Genomic DNA, 21,851 nt, shown 5'->3' on the forward strand with positions numbered 1-21,851 from the left:
GAAGCAAGTTATTTCTCAAGGGACACCGCTTGTTCCATTGCTGGCAGAGCAGGCTGCCAATGGACACAGCAAAGTCCTATCTTAAAAATATTTATTATAAATAGAGAGAGAGAGAGAGAGAGAGAGAGAGAGAGAGAGAGAGAGAGAGAGAGAGAGAGAGAAGAAATCCTTACTGTACCCCAGAACTGCATGCAACTCTGTTTTTTCAAAGAGCTATCAGTGTCCCAACAATGACCCCTTTTCTTGAGGAAGCAAGTCTTGGTTTGTTTTAGTTTTATGATGTATTTGGTATTTTTGCATTTTTCTGTGGCGAACCGCCCTGGGATCTTCGGGTGAAGGGAAAGAATACAAATTTAATAAATAATCACGATACTAACAATCAGAAAGGGAGAATTTTCCCGGTGACGAGGAATCGCCAGCTTCAAACCACAAAGCAGATCTTCGCTGCCAGTGTTTGCAAAGGCGCAACCGGGTCGAGGTCGGGAGGTGGCAGCAGCCAAGGAGCCACGCGGCACTCTTTCAGGAACTTTGCAAAGCTGGAGGTTGTTTGCTGCTCCGGGAAGGTGTTGGGTTACAGAGGAGGAATGAGAGCGGAGAGGGGGTGGGGGAAGCGGGAAGAGAGAAAGGGAGCAATTTCTCCAGCAGCTGATCTGCTGCAGCCGCCTGCAAGGTTCCTTCCCAGCCCAGCCAGGGCAGGGTGCGTCTAGCCTGGAGGAAGGGTCCGGGCGAAGAGGCGAGGCGGGCGGGGAGACCATCAAGCAAGTGGCCCCGGGGGCGCTCGGGCCATGCCGCGTGGCTGCGAGTCGCGCGCCGAGCCCCGGAGACGATGCCACGCAGGCAGGGAGCAACAGGCGGCCGGCGCGGCGGCGGAGGCTCCCCCGAGATCGAGATGCCCAGGGCGGGCAGCGGGCAGCGGCAGCCTCGGCTAGAGCAGCAGGCCTAGGAAGCCTCCCGAGCCGGGAAGGAGGGCCTCGGGCTGTGCCCGGAGCGACCTGAGGAGAACTTTCCTCTCTCCCGAGATGAACAAGCTCCGGAAGCTTTTCCGAGGCAGCGGGCGAGCCTTGGCCTTCATCTTCGCCGCCTCGGTGGTGTGGCTGCTCTTCGACATGGCAGCGCTGCGCCTCTCCTTCGGCGAGATCAACACCCGCGTCCTCAAGGAGGAGATGGTGCGGCGGGAGAGGCTGCGCGGCTGGCGGGAGAAGAAGAGCCTCGACGGCGCCCGAGCAGGAGAGGAGCTCCGGGCGCCGCCAGGGGCGCTGCCAAGGGGCCTCGAGGAGAAGGGACGCGGCGGCCCAAGCAAGAAGAGGGGGAAGCCGGGCGCCCAATGGAGGCGCGCAACCCCCCAAGCGGCGGCAGCGGCAGCAGCTCCCGGACTGCACTGGACGGCCGCCGTCGACGTCCGGACCCATGCTGCGGCCGCCCCCGCGGAGAAGAAATCGAGCGCGGGGGCCGGGCCCCCTCGCCCGCCGCCCACAAAGCCGCCTTTTGCCAGCGGGTCGCCGGGGCGGGCGCTCGACGCTCCTGCCGTCGGAAGCAAAGTCGCCGCGAAAGGGCCTGGGCCGTTAAGCACGGGATCCAAAGGGAGAGAGGAGGCGGCGGCGGTTTTTATACCCGAAGGTGGATTAGGGGAGAAAGGCGCCTTGGCTGGCTTGCCCGCCAACGGAACTCTGGGCAGCCCCGGGCTACTGAGCGGGCCAAATGTCCCCGCAAAGCGGCCCGGGGGGCTGGATTTGCCTGCCGCTTTGGAAGCAGCGCAGAAGTCTCCGGGTGCGCCACGTCCAGGAAAGCTGTCCGAGGAGGAGGAGGCCAGAATTGCCGGTGCAAAAGTCATCCTGCCTAACCAAGTGGTGCTTATAAGCAAGGAGGGAGCGCGGGTGGTCTCGGCGGCCGCGCCCGCTCCCGAAGACGGAGGACGTGGAGCCGTCGGGAAGAAGGCGCAAGTGACTGCGGGCAAAAACCAAGAGGAACCGAGAGCGGCGGGTGCGACCCAGGAGGCCGCTCTTAAGGGGGCTGCGGCGACGACCCTAAAAGTTATTCCAGTTGAAAGGGCTGAGCTAGGGAAGGCAGATGGGGTCCGTTCCGCCCATCAGGACCAATCAAGGCAAACCAATGGGACCCATTTCACAGAAAGGGCCAAGTTTCACAAAGTGTTTACTATTGATAGGACCTTGGCCCCAAGGGACCCCAAAGCGCTGGGTCAGTATGGGCGCCCGGCAGTGGTCCCAGGCGAAAAGGAAGAGGAGGCAAAAAGGAGGTGGAAGGAGGGGAACTTCAATGTCTTCCTAAGTGACCTCATCCCACTAGACCGAGCCATCGAGGACACAAGGCCCGCTGGGTAAGAGACCCGAATTCTTGCCTTGCACAAGTCTAGACTTGGGCTAGCATTAATTGCCCAATGATCAAATGGATTTTATGCCAGTTGCTTAGCGTTAGTTGCCAATAAATATTGAGCAGCAATGGAAACATTAACATTTCGTGTAAAAAGAAACCCATCCCCATTCATTTTATGGGATGCCACAACAATGCTTTTCATATACTGGGTGCAAGTACTACCTTTGTACTGTGGTATCTTGGTTGTCAAATGGCTTGGCTCCCAAACTCATCACCTCCTGAATGCCACAAACCTGGAAGTTCTGGTTTGCGTATGTTTTTTGGAAGCCGAATGTCTGACATGGCTTCTGCGGCTTCCGCTTGAGTGCAGGAAGCTTCTGCAGCCAATTGGAAGCCGCGCCTTGGTTTTCGAACGGTTCCGAGAGTCAAACGAACTCACAGAACGGATTAAGTTTGACACCTAAGTACCACTGTACACAGTTTTAAGACTGGCTCCCACTTTAACCTAAAGTATCAATTGAAAACAAGCATCCTATATAGTCTAAATTAATCCAAATTAACACGTTAATTTAATATGTGTGTTTATAATTACCGTTTCTTAAATTTTAACATCCAGCCTTACACATGCTAGCATGCAATAATAATAATAATAATAATAATAATAATAATATACTTATAGTAAACAAATCCCTGTGTCCCTGAATAATGCTACCTTTTTCCTGCAGCTAAGCTGAGAATTGAGCTAAAGTTTTTTAAGGTTCTCAATGAACCCTGTTTTCTGGCTCACACTAGCTCTCCAAATCTGAGCCGTGTTGTTGATAGGTAATCACTGTACTGTGATAGGCCCATAGTATGAAAAGTTTCATTACTATATTGCCTGGCTTCATAGTTCATGGCATTGTAGCTGTTCTCTATAGTGGTGGCTTGATTCCTATACAGTGGTACCTCTACTTACGAATTTAATGTGTTCCGAACGCACATTCGTAAGTAGAAAAAAATTGTAAGTCAAATCCCATAGGAATGCATTAGGAGAAAAAATTCATAAGTCAAAGCAACCCTATTTAAAAATTCGTAAGTAGAAAAAATCCTATCTAAACCGCATCCAAGATGGCAGACGAAGATCCATTCGTAAGTAGAAATATTCGTAAGTAGAGTTGTTCGTAAGTAGAGGTACCACTGTACTGTGTAGATAGCAGGTCCTGGCTTGGTTGAATGCTAACCTAACCTGGGCACTAGGTGGCAGTATAATTGAAGAAATGTCTGGAACAGGATGCTCTTGGGTCTGTTGAGGTGTTCTGTGTAACCCAAGAAAATTAACAAAAAGAACATGCAGGGCAATGGAGTGTTTAATTCAGAGTGGGGTTGCTCTTTCAGCTCCACCCCAACATCATGTCTCTTCCTTCCAACTGTGTGTTGCAAAAAAAGCCCCAACACGCAAACAGTACAGGTTTCCTTGGAGCCTCGGCAAGTGAGCAGCTGTTGGACTTCAACTCCCATCACCTCCAGCCAGCATGTCCAGTGGTCAGGGACGTAGGAAGATAGGGGCAGTGGGGGCGGGCCGCCCCGAGCGGCAGGCTCCAAGGGGCACCATCGCGGGTGCCTGCCCCGCCCCCGGAACGTGTGCCACGGCCCTCCGGGAGGCGCGCCCCACCCCCAGTGCCAGAGCATGAAGCTCCGCCACTGCCAGTGGTCTGGGATGATGGGAGTTGTAGTCCATGACATCTGGAGGTCCAGAGGGTCCATCGCTCTAACCATTGATCACACTGGGACTCCATCCTGGAACATGAGTTTTTTTCCACTGTAGATCATTCTGACGTGTTGGCAATATATAGAATATCTGTTAAGCTCCTCTGATGGCAAGGAAGCACTTCAAGAGAGAGCTTTCCTTACTCGATTTGATGCTGGGAGCGAGCTGATTCTCTGAATTTCTTGATTGCGGCACTCAATATAGAGTGGGGGGGGCAGGTATATTTTCCAGAGCGGCTGTGGATTGTTCTAATATTTTCTGTTTGCGCAGCAGTTCAGCCTGAGAGCCATTATTATAAACTCTCAAGCGTTAAGTGGGGGAATTCTCCCAGGCAAATCCAGCGCCTTGCTGTAAGAGAAGACAAAGTCAACTCTTTTGAAGGGCGATGTGGAGGAACTCAAACATTGGGACGTGGCTCAGCCACTTCTCAAGTGTATGAGGGCTGGGGAAAATAATGGGAAGATGCTTGAGCTTCAAGAATCTTGTGTGATCCCTTGCACTGAATTCAAGCAGCACAATCTGAAGCAGTTCTGCTCAAAAGCCAGTCCTACTTATTCCAATAGGACCTGCTCCCTAATCTTATTGTTGGCCAATTGCAGCATTGAGGAACCTCCAGCCCGCAGGCCTAATGAACACCCCCTCAGCTTCCTCAACCAAGTCACCCATCTGCCCTAGCCCTCATAGGATTGTACAGTTGAAGGAAACCACAAGGGTCATTTAGCCCCACCCTCTGCAATGCAGGAATCTTTTGCCCAACACGGGGCTCAAACTCAAAATCCTGAGATTAAGAATATCATGCTCTTAACAACTGAGCTGTCCCAGATGCCGTGTATGTCGTCAGGTGTGTGTCTAGGTCCAAAAGGGGTTTGCAAGCCCTGGCCATCAGCTGACCAGCAGGACTCTAACAGAACGGCACGCATCCCTTTGAACACCTGACTATCGGCTGATGGTTGGTGCTTGCACCACGCTGCGTATGGGCTCAGTGCAAGCTCCGAAGATCAGCTGATTGTTAGCACTACAAAGTTTTGTGAGAGGCATCTTCCCCTCCTCCAATTTAAACTTTAAAACCTGTGGGCAAAATCATTCTGATGTTGGCTGGTGGGGGTGGGGACAGAAGGATCTAGGCAGCCGACCGGATCTAGTTCCTTGCCCTTTATCTGTCGTGCTTCATTAGCACTGGTTTGATAAGATAATGTGGCTTGTAAAACATTTTCAATGAATAGGTGTGCCTGTTGTTGCCAGTCCTACCATTAGGCAGAGTGAGGCGGCAGCCTCAGGCGATAGAAGCTGGGAGGGCGGAGCAGGACACGGCCTGCTCTGTGCTGCTCCCTAAGCTAGCCAGCTGCCCTCCGGTGTATAGGAGGACTCACATTTGTAGAGCTGAAGTGAGGTTTGATGGCCAGTCTTGTCAGCTTCTCGATATGGAATTGTGCGGGAGGGAACGCCATATTACCCACCTCAGGCAGCAAAATGTCCTGGTCTGGCCCTGAGTATTACCTCATTAAGTGGCCATAGGATTGTGGCCTTAACCACCAGACTAAGCTTTTCCGCTATCCTTTCTTAATCGAAAGTAAGTCCCACAACAGCATAAATCTGCAGGGCATGTGCATTCAGGGCGCTGTGTCAGAGTCCAAAGTAGAAGTGGTGTCTAGAGAAATGAGCCTGCAGTTTTCTCGATCAAGATGCCCAGCCCTGCTGTGGGAGTGTTAATTCAGGCATCGGAATACACACAGAAAACTGGAAAGTTGTCCATCAGATTAGGTAGCCTACACTGTTACTCCAAAGCTAGCAGAACAGTTAGTGACACACGTTCACTCAAAGGGGTGTTTGTGGGGAGAGACTGTTTCTTTTTGCAGCCTTGAATGCGGAGCACAAGGCTTTCCTTTTTTTGCTTAGCTTATCAGCTTTGGAGAAGGAACATTCCTGCCCATGTGGGAAATCAGTTGCCAAAGTGTGTCAGGGTGTATCGGCTAGGATAGGCCGGTTGCAGACTCCAAACAAGCAAACAGTCAGCCACTGACACGGGACACCCTTAGCTTTCATTGTTCACATCGGCAAAGCAACTTGTTTGCTCTGCATATGTCGACAAGGAAGTTGTGTGAGTATATTGTTGGCGCTGAACAAGTTTCTCCACTGTGAACATGCTGAAAAGTTTGCTTTGGCAAACACGTATTTCCTCCTTGAAAATCTGCTTAGGGTGGTGGATGTGTGTGTGGTTTTTTTTTAAAAAAAAAAACCCCACACTCTCATTTTGATGATGATGATGATGATTTTAGCCATGTTTAAATTATTTAAAATGCCCTGGGAGTTTGTTTTATCCTAGTGCAGGGCTTGAGGTAACGCTTTTACTGTCGAGGTTGGTGTACACACCATACATTTAAAGCACATATTGTCTCCCTCCCCCAGGAATCGTGGGAACTGTAGTTTACCCCCTCGTACATACAGAGACAGCTATTATTCCCAGCGCCCTTAACAAACTACAGTTCCCAGCGTTCTTTGAGGAAGAAATAAGTTTTAAATGTATGGTGTAAATGTAGCCAAGGGCTACATTGCCACAGGAGCAATTTGTTTTTTTTGGGGGGGGGCAGGGCCAGGTAGGTGAGGTCCAAATCCAAAGTTGTTATGACTCTCTTTTTCTCTTTCTTTCTTTCTTTCTTTCTTTCTTTCTTTCTTTCTTTCTTTCTTTCTCTCTCTCTCTCTCTCTGTCTCTCTCTCTGTCTCTCTCTCTCTCTCTTTCTGCCACCTCCTTTTCTATTTGTATTTTTCTCCGTCTCGTTCTGCTACCCCTCCCCCCACCCGCCTTTTCCCGTCTTCCTTGCCACTCAGGTGAAATTGTCCTGGGGGTGTTGGTACCCCACCTCTTTATGCAATTATACCCCACCCACTTTATGCAATTACACTTATGTGCACGGGGGCCCGGGACGTAACCCCTGTGTAATTGGAGGGGACGCTTGCACCAAATATTACAGGTTCACCTTACATGCGCCTACCTCATAGCACCAGCAGTGAATATAGCTGCCTTATACCAGCTCAGGCCATTTTTTTCATCAAGCCAAGATTCTCTACTCTGACGGCTGTGGCTCTCCAGCATCTTTTCCATCATCTCTCTCTCTTTCTCTTTCTCTTTCTCTCTTTCTAACTGGAGATGCCAAGGATCAAACCTGGGACTTTCGGCACGCAGAGCATGTGCTCTGTCATTGAGCCGCACTTCCCTTCCTGTGAGGGCTGCTTGGAAATTCCAGCCATCTCCCCAAACAAAACGTCCCAGAGGCAAGGGAGGCAAAGATACGGATGGGGGTAGAGACAACAACCACATAAAACATTCTCAAGGAACAATCGAGAGAATTGACTCTGTGAGAAGTTCTTTGGTAGGATGTTGTGGCCTTCTCAAGATCCCCTTGAAGATATTGGCGCTTAGGGAGCGAAGGCACCACATCAAGCCCACCAATGAATTGCAAATAGGAATGGAGAGAAATGCTTTCCCTTCAGCCTTTTGTTCAAGCAGGAAAGACTCAGACCTGACCCAGCCCTTTGCCTCCTTCTTCTTTTTACTGCCATGATATGAAATGACAAATTCATTGAAATGGGAGAAAATTTTATCGCCCCTCAGATCTGCAGATTTTGTGCTGTTCCTTCTTGATATACAGTATAGGCCTAGTGGGCTACATTCAGACCTTGTTGCTTTGCAGACATCAGTGTTTGCTGGCTTAGGTAGAGCGAAATGAGAGGCTTTTATTTTGACAAGCTAACAACAACAACAACAAAAGTTTTGCAGATATTATTATGGTTGCTACAGTAGTTAGTCGCTTTGCTCTTAGAAATGTCTCAAAGTGACTACAAACACAACAGAAATACGAAAACCAGTTGTAGTAAACACAGAGGGAGGAAGAGAGTGGGGTGCGTTGGTCAAAGCCCTTCCATTGAATTGGGCTGCCAGCAAGCATCCCCAGGGAGACCGCTTCCTAGCTGGGATGCAACACCCGAGAAGACCCTCTCCAGTCACCACCCACGTAACCTTACATGGCAGGGATGCCTGGGGAATGGCTTCAGAAGCAGTTGCAATGTTCTGTTTTGCATTTTTTATGTTTTACATTTAAAGTACCTTTTCATTGCGAGAAGCAAAGCAACAGGGAACCAGGCAGAGGGCCTTCTCGGTAGTAGCACCCGCCCTGTGGAACGCCCTCCCATCAGAGGTCAGAGAGATAAACAACTACCTGACATTTAGAAAATACCTGAAGGCAGCCCTGTTTAGGGAAGTTTTTAATCTATGCTATTTTAATGTGTGTTGGAAGCCTCCCTGAGTGGTGGTGGGGACCCGGCCAGATGGGTGGGGTATAAATAATAAATTATTATTATTTTATTTTGCCAATAAAATAATTGGCCCAGTTCAAGGTTTTAACTTAACTGGCCCTGCAGCTCCCAGTCTCTGCAGCCTGCTTTGGCTGCAGTGTTCCACAGTGATTTATTTAATCATGATTAACAAGGACAAATGGCCACATATCAGCTAAGGAAATATTGTTGGTGCTAAATAGGCATTTTAGCTGTTTTTCCTTATTGCTGGAGTCTTAACATTTCAGTGTGTTTTTTTATCTTCTTTTTTATCTTTTATCTTTTTTATCTTCTCACATTCCTACTTCTATGAAGCACGGAAAAACTACAGCAATTTCTTACATCCTGCCTGCAGCCACTAGAGTGTACTAGAAATCCATTTTCCACCTCTTCCGGAATAAAACTAGGATTTTTTGTATTTGTTTCCAAACTGAAAATCACTTCGGAATACTGTATTGAGCTTGCATTCTGTTCTAAGGAGCCCCCAGGGTTAGTTTAACTACAGTAATTAGACGAGACTGAAATTTGTTGTTGTGTGTGTGGTTTTTCACACACACACCCCAATAGCCAACCAAATTTCAGGTCCAGCCCAGTTCGCAATCCTGCCAGTTGCTCCTCCCATTTCCTATCCTCGTAGTGGTTGTGACAGCAATGGAGAGATTCAGAAGAAGGGCTCCCTTTAGTGCTGACATCCTAGACTCAAGGGACCATAGGTTTGTAGTTCCCATGGCTCCTGGGCATGTGAGGAGCTATGGGAACTACATTTCCCTTGGCCCATTGTACCTAGGCCTAACAGAGGTTCCATTTTGAAGCTTCCCAGGAAGAAATTGCTTCCTCATGAAGCACACACTTAAATTGGAGAGAACTCTCTCCCACAAGGAGGCAGTGGTGGCGAGGATTAGTCCAGTTCAGGCATCCCCAAACTCGGCCATCCAGCTGTTTTGGGACTACAACTCCCATCATCCCTAGCTAAAAGGACCAGTGGTCAGGGATGATGGGAATTGTAGTCCCAAAACAGCTGGAGGGCCGAGTTTGGGGGTGCCTGGGCCAGTTCATGGAGGGTACATTGTGCTTTGCCTCCACAGTCTCAGACAGTATCTTTCTGAAAAGCAGTTGCTGGAAACCGCTAGAGGGGGACAGTGCTCTTGAGCTCAGGTCCTATCTGTCAGCTTCCTGTGGGCATCTGGTTGTCCATTGTGAGGACAGGATGTTGGACTAGATGGGCCATTGGTCTGATCCAGCAGAACACTTCTAATGTTCTTCTTAAAGGGACTGTGTTCGAGGTGGTCTAAGAGCTCTTTTGTGTTTAAAACTGTGCTGCATGTTTTACACATTGCTGTTATTACCGTTCGTTTACTGTTCTGCCTCCAAGGTGTGTGTATCACATCATGCCATTTCTCCATTGTTAGAAACTCATATGCACAAGCTAGGTGTCAAACGGCTCCTTAAAACCAAGGTTGCAGTTGCCAGAAACGAATGACACTAGCTGTCATTTTTGGCCAAGAAGGCTCTAAAGCAGGCATCCCCAAACTTCGGCCCTCCAGATGTTTTGGACTACAATTCCCATCATCCCCGTCCACTGGCCCTGTTAGCTAGGGATCATGGGATTTGTAGGCCAAAACATCTGGAGGGCCGCAGTTTGGGGATGCCTGCTCTAAAAAAGGATGGGCTGTCTTTGACTGATTATCAGTTAAACATCTGGCTAGTTCCGATGCCAACCTTGAGCTTTGAAAACTTTATCCAGGGATAGTCCACATATATATTTGTCTACTCCTACATCTTTTTTTTCTTAATGGTGACATGGATCATTCAAAATGTAAGAATATTCTGCACAATTGTGAGCAGGGCAGTGGGCTGGAGTAAGCGAAGACAAGCTACAACAATTAGCTATAATGTATTTCATTGCTCCTGCTCAGGCTGCACAGAAAAAGCATTTCGGTTCCAGAAATTTAATCTGATGGTTTAATCTGATGGGATATGGTGTGAGAAAACAGCCAAGATCCAAAACTCCTCAGGCATCTTCACTTGGATGCAAGCGGTCAATAGTCAGGCACAAAATGTGCCTAGCGCCTGGCTAATTTCAAACACTGCATTTCTCCACCCAGCCCTCAAAAACTCTTGAGAGGAAGTATTACCCCAAAAGTCCCCAAGTCAGCCAGTGAGTTCTATGGTTAAGGGAGGATATGTACTCATATTTTCCCGGTCCTGATATTGTATCTGCTGCTCCACCCTGCCACATGCAACTCCACAGCTTTTTAGACGACAGGAAAGAAGATTTGCTCCTATTCTACACCTGTGCTTTTTATCTACCATGCTTTTGCTGGTCGCCCATAAGTTGTCACAGTGCAGGTGGATAATGAACAGTTGTCTGTTGCAACGCTAATCAGGTAGCGAGATGGATGTCAGGATCGCAGGCAAGCCATGCATTGGTTTTCACTTTAAATAGCCACTGGGTGCTTTTTCTGTTTCTTAGATTATACCTTGGGATTCACACACACCCCGCCCTCTACAGCTGGCTTCCATATGCTACAAAATCCACAGGACATCTGCTCTTTCACTTCTCCTGACTTCAGTTCATTATAGCACACTGCACTTGCCAAGCCATTGAAAAAAAAAATAAGGTTACTCCTCTGGAAAAATAATTTGTGCGTCTTGGTTTTTCAAGACAAGGTTGGCCACCCTGCTTGTTCTGAGCTGGCAGATGCTCTCTTAAACACAGAAGCTGACTAGCAGCAATGCAGACTGTAGACTAGATCAGTGGTTCCCAGTTGGTGGCCGGTGGACCCTAGGGGGGTCCGCATAACCCACGCAGGGCCTCCTTGACACCATTCACATAACAAGAGCTATGACAGAGATACCAAGTTCTTCAAACAATAGGGGCTCCATTTCTTGGCTTTTGAAAAACACAGGTACTGCAGTGCTAAGCTAATTGGGTACCACTACATGATAATGGTGATGGTGGTGGTGGTGTTTTGATTGAGTCTGCCCAAGTGGCAAAAAAATCAGAAATTATAGCAACTAATCTCTGTATTTTAGGAAGCTCCTCTCCATTAAAAGGAGACTCATTAACACCATCTATTCTTACTGATGTTAGCTCCTGACCGGAAAGTATAACCACTTCGTCTCTTGCCAGCTCAACCCCTGGTGCTGCTGACCAGCATCATAGTGCTACATGGAAATTTGCTCCTTGGTTCCCTTCGTTCCTTTCGGTTTAAAACACCACTAGCATTTATTTGGATTTTATCATGGGTTGCCAGGGCAGGTTAAAACAATTTTAAAAAAATACACAATCAAAAAAACAGTCACAACCGTAAAATAAGAGAAGCAGAAAACAATTACAAACATTTCCATATATAAAAACAGTGGGAAAGATTTCCAGTGCAGATGCAGGCTGTGATAAAGGCTTTGTTGAAAGAGGGAGGCCATCAAAAGGCTCCAAAAAGACGACAGTGGCAGCAGCTGTCTAGAGGAGATTCCAAAGGTAGGTGCAACCACGCTAAAGGCCCTCTTTCTATATCATATGGAATGGACTTCCTGGTAAGGCGGAGTCTGCATGAGACCCCCTTCTGCAGAGCACAGTGATCGACCGAGTATATAAAGGGTGAGGCAATCTTGAGGCAAAATGTTTTATGGCAACTTGTTAGAAGCACCAACCCTCCCGTCTTTTTTGCATGTGCCTTTGCCCACTTGTGTGTGCTGCTTCAGTGCTATTTATGCCTGTTTCTGTTCGCTACAGATGTAGAGATCTTCTCGTCCACAACAACCTTCCCACCACCAGCATCATCATATGCTTTGTTGACGAAGTGTGGTCCACACTCTTGCGCTCTGTTCACAGTGTCCTCAACCGCTCCCCTCCTCAGTTTATTAAAGAGGTTATTCTGGTGGATGACTTCAGCACAAAAGGTTGGTTGGTGTTTCCCAGTGTGTTTCGGCTTGTGGAATGTCCTGTTTTCCAAGCTATTTTGCTCTTTTAAAAATGCTGTCGGGTGTTTTTTTTTTTTTAAGGTTGCCGTTTATTTATTTAGAAAATTTGCTCAAAAAAATCCCAAAGAACAAAACAAAACTCAAACCAGTCCAGTTATATATAAACCATGACTAAAATAAACAAACCCAATGAAAAAACAAATATGTGTAAAACTCTCACTAAATACCAAGATAAAAACAATTGTGAGGGACAGGGGATATCGCGAAGTCCCTCCCCTCCTGAGTTCAAGCCAATCCCCGAGCACAGGGGAAAGCAGAGAGAGTTCCGATTCCAGTGGGGAAGCAGGAAGTCGTGTCCGAGGCTCAGGCAAGGTAGAGGAGCCAGGGTCCCAGGTGGGACAGGAAGGGGCGAATAAGGGCGGGAGACCCATCCCCCCAACTCCGGAATTACGCAGAAAGAGGAGGGGAAAGAGGATGGGTCTGCCAAAGCTTTTGTGTTGGAGAAAGACGCGCCAAAAGCCATTAGGAGGTTCTGAAACCGACTGACCACATCACTCCGTGTAAATAGCAATGACTTCAGCACTGTAAATACGCAGCACCAATAAAAGAATAAAATGCAGAGCTGCGTAGCGTCGTTACTCTGAAGTAGTCCGCTCCGGCCACTGTGACAGCAACCTCCTAATCCTTTTTGGGCTACTTTGGAGTTGCCGGGATGAGCGTGTCAGAGGCGGAGAGATGGCGGCAGATCGCGGAGCAAGCCCAGCAAGAACTGCAGCAGCTGTCGCTGCAGGCGCAGGGGGAATTGAAGGCAGCTAAAGAAGAGACTAAGAAGGTCCAGGACGACCGGCTACAACTTGCGGAACAGGTGAGAGCGCTACAGGAAAGAGAGCAGGAATTAAGGGCGGTGGCGGTAGACCTCCAAAACAAGCTGGATGCAGAGAAAAACAAGGCGGGAGGGGCACCCCAAGTCCAAGTGCTGCCAGGAAGGAGAGCCGGGACGCTAGTAAGCAAGTTCAATGGAGACCCGAAGGAATATCAGGGCTTTGAGACTGAGATTGTGTATGCTCTTGAGCTGCACCACGATGAGTTCCCTGATGATGAGCACAGGGTAGCGTTTATTGTGGAGCACCTTACCGGGGCAGCCAGGGAGTGGCTAAGACCGTTAATCGCAACAAAGAATCCTTGCATGAAGAATGTCAAACTATTTCTAGAAGGTTTGAAAACGATGTATTCGTCCGATAGTCATATGGACCAGACTAAGGAGGAACTTCATAATTTACGCCAAGGAAATATGACAGTTCGCGCGTATTGGGCGAAATTCACCATGCTGGTGCACAGATTGGGGTGGGAACTAGAGTCACCCCCAATGCAAGCGGCGTTCTACTTGGGGTTGCATGAGGAGGTGAAGGATGAGCTCTCGAGAGGTCCAAAGCCCAGTAATATGGATCAGCTGAGCAAAGCGGCTCTGGCGGTGGGGGTGAGACAGGAATCCCGGTGGAGCGACAAGCAAGCAACGCGCGCAAAGCGGGCTTGGTTCCCACGGTCGCAGGAGAAGCCACTCCCCCAACAACCCTTTCAAGCCACGCCTGGGGCCAGTCAGGACCAGGAACCCATGCAGATTGATAGCGCGCGCGCGCGGGGGGGGGGGCTTTTCAAACCCCAGCGGCGCCAAGACGCAAGGAGGGAAGGGGTGGGAATTGCTTTCTCTGCAACTCCCCCCAGCATCTCGTCAGAGACTGCCCACATCGCAGGGAGTGGCAAGGAAAGGCGGGAACGGTTGTGCCCTCCCCCACTGACGCAGCACCACAGCAGGGAAACGGGAAAGCCTGGCTGCAGGAGACAAGGGGCAGCAGCCAGGCACAGTCAGCAGACAACAGCCCCAGCCCACCCACCCGCACAGAGAGGAGCAGAGCCAGCCCACCCCTCCCAGAGCAGGAGTGGTTTTAGAAGTCACGCTAACGCTCCCAAATGGCTATCCCCTGACAGTCCTCGCCTTAATTGACAGTGGGGCGTCAGCGAACTTCTTCTCGAGAAACTTTGCAGAAGAGCACCAGATCCAGCTTCTGCAGCTGGATTTTCCTCTGCACGTGGCGACCATTGACGGCAGAGAGCTGCTGGGAGGGGCCATCACTCATCAAACCCCCCCCCCATGAGAATGACGGTGGGAAGGCACTCAGAGACACTGGCATTCAACGTCACAACCATCTCAGACCCCCCCATCGTCTTGGGCATGAGCTGGCTGGCGCGCCATGACCCCTCCATCAGTTGGCACCAGAGATGCATCACTTTTGGATCGGACTTTTGCCTGGAAAATTGCATGCAGCACCAACCAGGGGAGGGGCCTCCGATAGCCACGGTGGCCACCATGCACGTCAAAGGGGGTGAGGCGATACCCAAGCCGTACTGGGACCTGCAGGAGGTCTTCAGCGAAGCGGAGTCCGACCACCTACCCCCACACAGGCCTTTTGACTGCCAGATCAACCTGGTGCCAGGGGCAACTATACCCCCAGCCAAGCTGTACGCCATGTCAGACCAGGAACTGGAGGATCTGCGCGCTTTCATCGACAAGAACCTCAAGCGGGGGTTCATCAGAGAAAGCAAGGCAGCAGGGGGCAGCCCGGTCTTCTGGGTGGACAAGAAAGACACGCAACAGCGCCGTCTGGTGGTGGATTTTAGACGGCTGAATTCAGTGACAGAGCCAGTGGCTTTCCCCATGCCCAGAGTGGATGATCTCCTGACAGCGGCACGCAGGGGCAAGATTTTCACCAAGCTAGACCTGAGGGGGGCGTACAACTTGATCAGGATCCGGGAAGGCGATGAATGGAAAACCACGATGTTCACGCCTCTGGGCTCTTTTGAATATCTGGTGATGCCCTTCGGGTTGCAAGGGGGCTCAGCATGCTTCCAGGCCTTCATGCACCACGTCCTGGGGTCCCTCCTCTTCAGGAAATGCTTGGTCTTCCTGGATGACATCCTTATTTACTCCAATGACCCAGTGCAGCATGTGAAAGATGTCAGGGAGGTGTTGCAGCGCCTGAAGGAGAACCACCTGTATGTGAAGCTGGAGAAGTGCAAGTTTCACACCAAGGAGGTGGACTTCCTGGGCTACAAGCTGTCAGACAAGGGGCTGGCGATGGACAAGGACAAGGTGCAGGCCATCCTGGACTGGCACAGCCCCAGGACGCGCAAAGATGCCCAACGCCTACTAGGCTTCGCCAACTTCTACAGGAAATTCATCAAGAACTTCTCTCGCGTTACGGCTCCCATCACTGACTGCCTGAGAGGCAAGCAGAAGTTCAGGTGGACACCAGAGGCGCAAGCAGCGTTCGAAAGCCTCAAGAGGGTGTTCGCCTCAGACCAGAACCTGTTCCACGTGGTTCAGGACGCGCCCCTACGCGTGGAGACAGATGCTTCTGATAAAGCTGTGGGCGCCATTTTGTTGCAACTGGACGCCAACAGAGAGTGGAGACCCTGTGCCTTCTTCTCCAGGAAGTTGACCCAGCCAGAGCGAAACTACACAGTGTTTGATCGGGAACTTCTTGCGATCCACGCTGCGTTCCAGCACTGGAGACACTTCCTGGTGGGCGCCAAGCACCCCATCCAGGTGTGCACAGACCACAAGAACCTGGAGTTCTGGAGAACGGCCAGGGTGCTCAACCAGCGGCAGATACGGTGGGCAGAGTTCTTCTCGAACTTCAACTTCTCCATACACTACATCCCGGGAGAGCAGAATGTCAGGGCGGATGCCCTCTCCCGCAAGCCAGAGTACATGGAGGAGGAGGCGCCACCGGCACCCAGGCACATTTTCCCCCCGTCAGCATGGTCCTGCGGAGCAGCAGTGGTGAGCGAGGCAGAACTCACAGCACTGACGGCAGCGGATGAATTTGCCAACCGCATCTTCAGAGAACTGAGAGGGGGGGGAGCAGGCAAAAGACTTTGCAGAACGCAGGGGGCTGCTTTTCTACAAGGGTGCACTGTACCTGCCCACCACCCAGCTTAGACGTACGGTCCTCAAGCAGATGCACGACAACCCAACGGCGGGTCATTTTGGGAGGGACAAAACCACTCACCTAGTCATGAGACACTTCTGGTGGCCAGGGGTGCGGGAAGATGTTCGAGACTATGTACGGGGCTGCGACACCTGCCAGCGGGCAAAGGTGATCAGAGCAGCGCCACCGGGATTGCTGGAGCCCTTAGCCACGCCACACAGGCCGTGGGAAGTGGTGTCCATGGACTTCATCACAGATCTGCCTTCTTCCAGGGGCAAGACCGCAGTGTTGGTGGTGGTGGACCTCATGTCCAAAATGTGCCATTTTATACCGTGTGCCAGGGCGGTCTCTGCAGAAGAGACAGCCAAACTGTTTGTGGATCACGTATTCAGACTGCATGGATTACCTTTAAGGGTTATTTCGGATCGTGGCCGCCAATTTGTTTCCAGGTTCTGGCGGCGGCTCATGAACCTCCTGCAGGTGGAGGTCAGCTTGTCGACGGCTAGACACCCGCAGACCAATGGACAGGCGGAGAGGGTCAACGCCATTCTGCAGCAGTACCTGAGATGTTACGTCAGCCAGAGGCAAACGGACTGGGTGGATCGCCTGCCACTGGCAGAATTTGCCTACAACAATGCGGTGCACGTCTCCACAGGGGTGTCGCCCTTTAAGGCCAATTACGGGCGTGACCTCAGATCTTTCCCTGAGAGGGAGGGGGAGGAGGAGGAGGAGGGCCCACAGGCTGAGGATTGGGCAGAGGAACTGGAGACGGTGCACCAGCAGCTCAGAGAACACTTGGAGAGAGCCAAGGAAGCGTACAAGAGGGGGGCAGATCGCCACAGGCGACCGGGGGAGGTCATTAGGGTGGGGGACAAAGTTTGGTTGTCCTCGGAGGGCCTTCCCATCAGAGGGCGATGCAAGAAGCTGGCGCCCAGAAGGTTGGGCCCCTTCACGGTCACGCAACAGGTCAACCCGGTGGCATACAGGCTGGCACTGCCAGAGGACATGAGGGTGCACCCAGTGTTTCATAGATCGCTGCTGTCGCCGTACAGGGAAAGCAGCAGGCTCCGAGACAGCGAACAAACCCCTGAAGGAGGGGGGGAGAGGGAAGGCAGGGAGCAACTCAATGAGGCCACGGCCATCCTGGATTCAAGGTGGGGGGTGGGGGGACTGGAGTACCTCATGGCATGGGAGGATGCTCCACCGTCCCAGAATGAATGGGTCCCAGCCACTCAGATACAGGAGGAATTCCTGGTAGAAGAATTTCACGCCCTCTTTCCCCATAGACCCAAGCCCTGGCACATGGAAAGGGAGGGGGAGGGGGAGGAAGCACGGGAGAGCAGTTCACCATGGCGCTGGGAAGCGGAGTTTGAGGAACCAGAGGATGAGGTATGGGTGTCACCGAGATCCACCCAGTCAGAGGAAGGAGCAGATTGGCAGAACATTTTTACCCCCACCAGCTCTGACGCCACAGACTTTTTGGGATTCCCGTCCTCCCAGGCGGAAGGGGGGGGCTTGCAGGACTGGGGGGAGGTGTTCACACCAACGGGCTCGGAAAGCACTGAGTTCTTAGGCTTCCAGTCGTCACCGACACCTGGGGGGGACCTGGGGAGGGGTGAAGGAGAGCTTGGGAGGGGGGTGGATGTGAGGGACAGGGGATATCGCGAAGTCCCTCCCCTCCTGAGTTCAAGCCAATCCCCGAGCACAGGGGAAAGCAGAGAGAGTTCCGATTCCAGTGGGGAAGCAGGAAGTCGTGTCCGAGGCTCAGGCAAGGTAGAGGAGCCAGGGTCCCAGGTGGGACAGGAAGGGGCGAATAAGGGCGGGAGACCCATCCCCCCAACTCCGGAATTACGCAGAAAGAGGAGGGGAAAGAGGATGGGTCTGCCAAAGCTTTTGTGTTGGAGAAAGACGCGCCAAAAGCCATTAGGAGGTTCTGAAACCGACTGACCACATCACTCCGTGTAAATAGCAATGACTTCAGCACTGTAAATACGCAGCACCAATAAAAGAATAAAATGCAGAGCTGCGTAGCGTCGTTACTCTGAAGTAGTCCGCTCCGGCCACTGTGACAACAATAAAACAAATGTAACTTAATACAAGTGGTTGTGATATTCTAGTGAAATTCTGTTGCCTTACATTTCCTTGTGAGCTCAAACTGGTTTTGTTTGGTTCCTATAGATGACATTTTATTTTTATGTACAAAATAAAGACAATTAGAATACAGTTGTACCTTCGAAATCAAATGGAATCCATTCCGGAATTACATTCGACTTTCAAAACATTCGGAAGCCAAAGCGCGGCTTCTGATTGGCTGCAGGAAGTTCCTGTTGGACATTCGGCTTCCAAAAGAATGTTCGAAAACCGGAACACTCACTTCCAGGATTTGATGGACTTCCTTATGGCGAGTCCACCACTCAATCCAACGCCCTTACTCAATGCAAGGAATCCATAGCTAGAGCTCTCTGACCAACCTCTCCTTGGAAGACCTCCGTCCCACCCCTCTGCTAATAGTTCTGGTGTCAAAGTGTTCTTAATGTTAAAATGTTTCTTGTAACGTCCAGCTGAAACCTTATGTCACTGTGGGCTATCACTTCTCCACTCAGCTTGAGAGAAACCGCTATGTAGTCGCACTATAGATGCAGCTTAAGAGATGTTAACTTTGGGAGTATTATTGAAAGGAAAGAAATGTGTCAATTAGTGCTTTCTGCCTTGATGGCAGAAAGCGAGGAGGAATTAAAGAACCTTTTAATGAGGGTGAAAGAGGAGAGCGCAAAATATGGTCTGAAGCTCAACATCAAAAAAACCAAGATCATGGCCACTGGTCCCATCACCTCCTGGCAAATAGAAGGGGAAGAAATGGAGGCAGTGAGAGATTTTACTTTCTTGGGCTCCTTGATCACTGCAGATGGTGACAGCAGTCACGAAATTAAAAGACGCCTGCTTCTTGGGAGAAAAGCAATGACAAACCTAGACAGCATCTTAAAAAGCAAAGACAACACCTTGCCGACAAAGGTCCGTATAGTTAAAGCTATGGTTTTCCCAGTAGTGATGTATGGAAGTGAGAGCTGGACCATAAAGAAGGCTGATCGCCGAAGAATTGATGCTTTTGAATTATGGTGCTGGAGGAGACTCTTGAGAGTCCCATGGACTGCAAGAAGATCAAACCTATCCATTCTGAAGGAAATCAGCCCTGAGTGCTCCCTGGAAGGACAGATCGTGAAGCTGAGGCTCCAATACTTTGGCCACCTCATGAGAAGAGAAGAATCCTTGGAAAAGACCCTGATGTTGGGAAAGATTGAGGGCACTAGGAGAAGGGGACGACAGAGGACAAGATGGTTGGACAGTGTTCTCGAAGCTACGAACATGAGTTTGACCAAACTGCGAGAGGCAGTGCAAGACAGGAGTGCCTGGCGTGCTATGGTCCATGGGGTCACGAAGAGTCGGACACGACTAAACGACTAAACAACAAAAAGTGCTTAAAAAGCAAAGTATTTTTGGGCGGCAACAATTCATATGTAATGAAGGTAGCATGGCAGCAAGTGAGTGTTGGGTGGGGAGCCAGGGGAAGGGGGTCCACTGTCCCTGTCATGGTGGCTTTCAGAAGAAGGGAACCAATGTTTGCTTTCCAGTGTCTCTCCTCCAGTAGTCTGAACAAGTGGCAGTGGCTGAGGCTTGGTTGGTTCCTCTTTATTTCTTGCTCATCGGCACGAATCTGTGGTCCATTTCCTTGCTTCTCTTCTGTTCTGTTTTAGCATACCTCAAGGACAAACTAGATCAGTACATGGCCCAGTTTCCCAAAGTCCGGATCCTTCATCTCAAGGAAAGGCATGGTTTAATACGAGCTAGACTAGCGGGAGCAGAGATTGCCAAAGGTAAGAAGAGTTGCATTTTATCAACAAAGTTCAGTTTGTTATTTGCTGTTGCTGTTGTTGTTGTTTAAAAACAGACAGAGGTCACTGGAAGCTATCCAGTGGAAATGTGACTCATTGCACTGACATCAATGAAACTAAATGGGTCCAATCAGAAGTTAAGTGCCATTCTGCTAAATGGGGCTCTCTCCCAGAAAAATGTGCGTAAGAATGTAGCTTTAACTCATTGGGATGTAGGATACTTAACCTTCACTGGACTGTACCTGATCACCACGCAATTTTAAAACACACGCAAAGTGAAAATCAGAGCATTAGAAGGCAGATATTTCCCCCCACCAGTCTTGTAGATTCAGTAGTACTACAAAGGTGGCACCAAATATTCTCTTCCTTTCAATTTTTTTTATACCAAAATAGTGAGTTGAAACATGTTTTAAAAGCATTTCCTGAAAACCTCTTTAACTGTGACACCATTCATATTTTTTTTAAAATAATAATCTTTATTTGGTGCTATCAGCATCCCCACTTTCTGGTATCAACTGGAAATCAGGTCATAATGTAAACACATTTTAAAATCACAAGAGATTATTGTTCCCTGATGATGACATGGGAGAAGGGGGCAAACAAAACTAACTGAAAATGAGGACAGTGCTTCCTGAATCAGTCACACAGGTGATCTTAGCCCACGAGGAGTCATGAAACCAATACAGACAATATAACTGGGATATGTGAAGATCTCGCTGAGGGAAAACAAGGTGAATCGGGAGAAGAGGGTCCTGTGTGCATCCCAATGTAAACACATGGAGTCTCTCCAGGTGACGTGGGATAGCAACATTTTAAGCTATGTTATACTGAATCACAGCATTGGTCCATCTAGCTCCCGGTTGTCTACACTAGTTGACTGTTATTTCCCCTTTGCAGTTTCTATTGAAAATATGATAAGTAAAAAAGGGGAGAACCCAGATAAAATGGGAAGTTGGGTAGGATGTCATTATGATGAGAGCAACATCATGTTGATGCTACACAAAACTTGTGTGCATGAGCAGCACCAAGTCCACAAAAAAACTGCTGTGTGGAAGCACTCTTATTTAAGCTGAGAAACAGTGAGTTGGACATTGTCCTCCCTGGCTGGGTGTGGATGTTCTCCTAGATCTCTTTCTTCAATAGGACACTAAGAAGAATTCTGCTACTATTATCACATACACACACCCAGCAATGTTTTCACAAGAAGCTATCAAGTACGATGGATGAGGAGCCTGTGGGCTTTCAGACTGTGCTGGCCTACAATTCCCATATTTTCGAGCCATTCACTTAGGGTACCTGGGACTTGTGGGAGTTGGACTGCAGCATTATCTGGAAGGCTGCAGGTTCCCTATCCCTGGAGTGACAACTTTCCAGAGTTGTTCCATTTCAGCTTCTGCAATGGAATTTTGCCCCTTTTTATTTTCTACTCTAGGTGACGTACTGACATTCTTAGATTCTCATGTGGAATGCAACGTAGGGTGGCTGGAGCCGCTCCTGGACAGAATCCGTTTGAATAGGAAGAAAGTTGCCTGTCCTGTTATTGAAGTCATCAGTGACAAAGACATGAGGTAATTTTGATGCCTCCATATTTGTTCTGGTCCTGCCTTGGTCATCCATGCACAGGGAAAAATACTTATTCAC

General features: G+C 49.7%; 1 protein-coding gene across 1 annotated transcript in view; it reads left to right on the forward strand.

Moving 5' to 3' along the window:
* Window positions 1-494: 494 nt before the first annotated feature.
* Window positions 495-21,851, forward strand: part of GALNT5 (polypeptide N-acetylgalactosaminyltransferase 5) — a 40,207-nt gene continuing 18,850 nt past the window's right edge. The window contains exons 1-4 of the mRNA XM_035111520.2: window positions 495-2,335; window positions 12,144-12,310; window positions 20,073-20,192; window positions 21,643-21,778. Of these exons, the coding sequence (XP_034967411.1) occupies window positions 1,020-2,335; window positions 12,144-12,310; window positions 20,073-20,192; window positions 21,643-21,778 (1,739 nt within the window). The 5' untranslated portion in view covers window positions 495-1,019. The remainder of the gene's footprint in view (window positions 2,336-12,143; window positions 12,311-20,072; window positions 20,193-21,642; window positions 21,779-21,851) is intronic.

The sequence above is a fragment of the Zootoca vivipara genome, chromosome 1, assembly GCF_963506605.1.
Source record: "Zootoca vivipara chromosome 1, rZooViv1.1, whole genome shotgun sequence".
NCBI lineage: Eukaryota > Metazoa > Chordata > Lepidosauria > Squamata > Lacertidae > Zootoca > Zootoca vivipara.